The sequence below is a fragment of the Colobus angolensis genome, unplaced genomic scaffold (assembly GCF_000951035.1).
Source record: "Colobus angolensis palliatus isolate OR3802 unplaced genomic scaffold, Cang.pa_1.0 Scaffold66, whole genome shotgun sequence".
Lineage (NCBI taxonomy): Eukaryota > Metazoa > Chordata > Mammalia > Primates > Cercopithecidae > Colobus > Colobus angolensis.
In genome coordinates, this window is record NW_012120265.1 from 1,378,929 (window position 1) to 1,384,348 (window position 5,420).

Genomic DNA, 5,420 nt, shown 5'->3' on the forward strand with positions numbered 1-5,420 from the left:
TGGGAGGCTGAGGCAGGAGGATGGCTTGAGACCAGGAGTTTGAGACCAGCCTGGACAACATAGCCAGACCTCATCTCTACAAAAAATAAGGAAGTTAGCCTGGTGTGGTGGCACAGGCCTGTGGACCCAGCTACTTTAAGGACTGAGACAGGAGGATCGCTTGAGCCCAGGAGGTCGAGGCTGCGGTGAGCTGAGATCACGTCACTGCACTCCAGCCTGAGCAACAGAGTGAGGCTGTGTCTCAAAAAAGAAATAACAAAATTTAAAAATTCACTTTTTATTTTATCTCAACCCCGGAACTCTGTCATTGGCTGAGATTTCCCCTCTACTTACCTCCTTCAGGGCTTTGGGTAAATGTTGCTTCCTCCAGGAGGCTAGGGAGAATCCTGGATCCCTTCCCCAGCTAGTCCCCCTGTTATTCCCACAGCACTTTTAAAAAATCAAAATGAAACTTACATAACATAAAATTAACCATTTTATTCAGTGGCATTTACTGTTGTACAACCATCACCTCTGTCTAGCTCCAGAAGATTTTCATCCCCCGTAAAGGAGACCCCGTCCCTATTAGAAGTCACTCCCCATTCCCCCTCCTCAAGCGGCTGACAACCGTTAATCCACTTCCTGTTTCTGTGGATTTGCCTATTCTGAACATTTCATATCAATGGAGTCATACAAGAGGTGGCATTCTGGCTTCTGTCACTCTGCATCATATACTCAAGGTTCATCCAGGTTGTAGCATGGATCAGTGCCTCATTCCTTTTTATGGCTGTGTAATATTCCATAACATGTCTGGAACACATTGTGTTCATCCATTCATCCATTGATGGGTATTTGTGTTGTTGCTTCCTTTTGGTGGAGGTGACTAATGCTGCTATAAACATGTATGCACAGGTGTCTTCTTGAGTCACTGCTGTCAACTCTTGTGGGGTGTGGACTCCTAGGAGTGGAGTTGCTGAGTCACATAGTTACTTGATTTTAACTCTTTGTGGAACCCTCAAACTTTTCCATAGCAGCTGCACCGTTTTCCATTTCTACCAGCAATGTCTGAGGTTTTTAAAAATAATTTTCTGCACATCGTCCCCAACACATGTTTTCTTCTGCCCTCCTGCTCTTCCTCCTCCTCCTCCTCTCCTCCTCCTCCTTCTCCTTCTCTCCTCCTCCTCCTTCTCCTTCTTCTTCTACTTTTTTTTTTTCCATCAAGGCCTTGCTCTGTCACCCAGGCTGGGTTGCAGTGGTGTGATCATAGTTCATTACAGCCTCGACCTCCTGGGCTCAAGTGATCTTCCTGCCTCAGCCTCCCCAGGTAGCTGGGACTACAGGCAAGCACAGCATGCCTGGCTAATTTTTAAGCATTTAAAAATTTTTTTTTTTAGATGTGGGGTCTTGCTATGTTGGTCTGGTCTCAAACTCTTTATACCCAAGTGATTCTCTCACCTCAGCCTCCCAAAGTGCTGGGATTACAGGAGTGAACCACCACACCCAGCCTCCTCCTCCCTCATCATAACCAATAACCATTCTTCCTCTTCTTTTTTTTTTTTTTTTAGACGGGGTCTCGCTCTGTCACCCAGGCTGGAGTGCAGTGGCCGGATCTCAGCTCACTGCAAGCTCCGCCTCCCGGGTTCACGCCATTCTCCTGCCTCAGCCTCCCAAGTAGCTGGGACTACAGGCGCCCGCCACCTCGCCCGGCTAGTTTTTTGTATTTTTTAGTAGAGACGGGGTTTCACCGTGTTAGCCCGGATGGTCTCGATCTCCTGACCTCGTGATCCGCCCGTCTCGGCCTCCCAAAGTGCTGAGACTACAGGCTTGAGCCACCACGCCCAGCCTCAATGCACCTATTTCACAGATGTGCCTCCTGAGGTCCAGAGAGAGCTGCTGGAACATGAAGCATCAGGCAGCACCAGGTCAATTTTCCAACCTGGAGGTTGGAAGTGGAGGTGAACACGAAATGAGGTGGTCATCCAGTATTCAGGACCCTCTGGCCTCCCAGGCCCCCAACCACCTTCCTCCTGTCAGCCAGACTCCCGCGCACCGTAGTCACGCTTGCTAGTTTCCACGGACACGCGTGGCTTCCCAGGAAACTCTTTCCGGAGAGCGGCACGAAAGGAGTGGTTTGCATCTCATTTGAATGTTAGGCCCCGCCACGACGGTGTATCAACTCATCCTGCCGCAAGGGGGCGCCAGAGGCCACACCAAACGGTGAGCCGAGCAACTGCTCCTCCTTCTTCACTGACGTGCCTGGGAGAATCTGGCTTTAATTCTAATTTTTCAGAGGAAGGGATTAGGGTTTAGAGAAGGTAGATAGTCTCACAATCTCAAAGCCAGGAGATGGTTCTAGATCGGAGTTTTTGATGTCTATATTCTGCTGTCTTCCCTGGTAATGCCCCGGTCCACGAGGGACAGAGTGAAACCTGGGAGACTCTTGGCTCCTGCTGGCAGCCGGGAACCCCCAGCCCACGTGGTACCAAATATTGAAATACATCCCGTGTAACATATAAATATGTTGTTAAAGGATTGTTGTGATTTTGTGTATGAAATATGTGGGCAACTCGGCCGGGCACGGTGGCTCACACCTGTAATCCCAGCACTTTGGGAGGCCGAGGCAGATGGATCACCTGAGCTCGGGAGTTCGAGACCAGCCTGACCAACATGAAAAAACCCCATCTCAACTAAAAATACAAAAATTAGTCTGGTGGTGTGCCTGTAATGCCAGCTACTTGGGAAGCTGAGGCAGGAGAATCGCTTCAACCCGGGAGGCGGAGGTTGCGGTGAGCCAAGACCATGTCATTGCACTCCAGCCTGGGCAACAAGAGTCAAACTCCGTCAAAGGAAAAAAAAAATAGTGGGCAACTCATTTAATGTAGGATGGGCTCGGCGTTTTCAGCACGTTTGTTCTATTTTAGTTTGGATTTTCTCATTTTTTGATCCACTAATTACTCCTCTTCAGCCAGGTCTCAGAAATATGTATAGAGATCCTTGAAAAGCTCTCCCTGCTTTATCGCCCTGACCCGGGAGACTCAGATGCGCACCTGGAAGAGCAGAACAGAGAACCCCCTGCCACTCGCTCCATCCTAGCTCCCACCCTCCCCTGCGTGGGGATCAGAACACACTCCCCAGGTCCTGTCCTGCTTCTCCCTGTGGATCTTATCACAGTCCCTCTGCTCTGACTCCTCCTGGGGATGGGCCCAGACAGACATCACCCCTCCCCTTTCCCACTTCGCCTCCATCCCACTTCATCAGGGAGCTCAGAACAGCCCCCCAGGCCCGCCTGCCGCCGGAGGAGTGCCTGGAATCCAGACAGTCCCCTACTCCGTGCTCCCACACTGAGCTCCGTCCCGCCCTACCCCTGCGGAGATCTCGGACAATCCCCTCCCCCTCCCCTCTCCTCTGCTCCCAAGAGGCTCATTACAGATTCTCCTCCCGCAGCCTGCCCACCTGGGGCAGAGGAGGACTCAGAACAGCCTCCCGACTTCCATCCAGTCCTCTCTCCCCGCAGTGGGGGGGGGGGGGGGGGTAGGCTTTTCATAGACCGGCCCCTCCTCCACCAGTCCTCCCCAACTATGGGGTCAGAAGAGCCCTGCTCGGTCCCGCCCTCCGCCCTGCCCCACCCCCACCGCACATCTGCACCCCGACTCCCTCCCAGCTCTCCACCTCCGGAGTGGAGGGGTTCATCACCAAACCCCAACTCCTCCACCCTAGGGGGGTCATAACAGCCGCCCTTGGCCCTGCTCTCCGCCCTGGCCCCACCCACCCCTACTCCCACCCTCACCCCCATCCCGCTCTCTTACGGGGGCGGGGGCGGGGAAGGAGGGTTTCCTTTTGTTTCTTTGGGGACAGGGTCTCCCTTTGTCGCTCAGGTTGGAGTGCGGTGTGCAAGCAGAGCGATCACCGTTCACTGCAGCCTTGACTTCCCGGACTCAATCCATCCTCCCACCTCAGCCTCCGGGGTAGCTAAGCCACAGGTGCGCGCCACCACGCCGGGTTAATTTTTAATTTTCGTAAAGTCAGGGTCTCACTCATTTGCCCAGGCTGATCTCGAACTCCTGGGCTCAAGCGATCCTCCCGCCTCGGCCTCCCCAAGTGCTGGGATTACAGGCGTGCGGGGGTGGGGTGAGGGTAGAGGTTCATCACCAAACCCCACGCCTCTCCTCCACCCTAGGGGGTCAGAACAGCCCCCTGGCCCCGCCCTCCTCCCCACCCCCTCCCCCGGGGTCGCGACCGCCTCGCGCCGCCTTTTCCACGCGGTACTTGCGGCGGCGCAGGCACTCGGTAAGGCTCCGTGGCTCCTGGTCCTCCAGGTCCTCTGGCAGCTGGAAGTTGCGGTCCAGCACCTCGGCTGCCTCCTGCCAGTTGGCGAAGCAGGCGGTGCCCAGGCGCTGGATCTCGTCGGCGCCGTCGCGAGTGAGCACGTCCCCGTCCGGCTTGAGCACCACAACCGCCGGCAGGCGCTCCACGGAGAACTGGCGCCCGAGGTCCCTGCGGAGCGGGCAGGTCAGTCTGGACGGATCCACATCCCTGATGCTGACCCAGAGAGCCTCACATCCCTCCTCCCAGTACTTAGGCAGCGCCCTCTGTGTGCACTATCTCTTGCCGGGCACTGGGTAGGTGCACACCAGGACCGGAACAGGGCCAGACACTTTGGTCCCCCTGCTACGTCTCCAGCACCCCAGGCATGCTCCAGCCTCGGGGCATTTGCGCTGGCTGTGCCATGCGCTTGGAGCGCTCTCCTCAGACATTTGCAGGCTAAGACCCTGTAGTATGGAGACCTCACATCGCAAGACACAAGGACAACATAGTAAGACCCTGTCTCTACCAATAAATAAGTAAGTAAGTAAGTAAGTAAGTAAGTAAGTAAATAAATAAATAAACAAAGCAGGGCCTGGTGGTGCGCTCCTGTAGTCCCAGGTACTCAGGAGGCCGAGGTAGAAGTATAGAATGGGACCACCACTTCTCCTGTTGTCCTTCCCGGCTTTTCCCCCGTCTCCCCTGTTCCCTAGTTTATAAGACAGGAGAAGGGGGAGAAAGCAAAAAGTTGGAAAGAAACAAAAGTAAGATAAACAGCTAGACGACCTTGGCACCACCACCTGGCACTGGTGGTTAAAATAATAATAATAATAATAATATTAACCCCTGACCAAAACTACTAGTGTTATCTGTAAATTCCAGACATTGTATGAGAAAGCACTGTAAAACTTTTTGTTAGCTGATGCATGTAGCCCCTCATCACATTTTCCACGCTTGCTTGATTTATCATGACCCTTTTACATGGATCCCTTAAAGTTGTAAGCCTTTAAAAAGGCCACGTATTTCCTCTTCAGGGAGCTCGGCTCTTAAGACGCGAGTCTGCGGAGGCTCCCGGCAGAATGAAAAACCTCTTCCTTCTTTAATCCAGTGTCTGAGGAGTTTTGTCTGCGGCTCGTCCT

The 5,420-nt window shown here is 53.5% G+C and overlaps 1 protein-coding gene across 1 annotated transcript in view; it reads right to left on the reverse strand.

Annotated features, from left to right (window-relative positions):
* Positions 1–3,942: 3,942 nt before the first annotated feature.
* The window catches only part of NXNL1 (nucleoredoxin-like 1), a 6,180-nt gene continuing 4,702 nt past the window's right edge, over positions 3,943–5,420 (reverse strand). Inside the window, exon 2 of the mRNA XM_011925756.1 lies at positions 3,943–4,473. Coding sequence (XP_011781146.1) covers positions 4,161–4,473 — 313 coding nt within the window. The 3' untranslated portion in view covers positions 3,943–4,160. The remainder of the gene's footprint in view (positions 4,474–5,420) is intronic.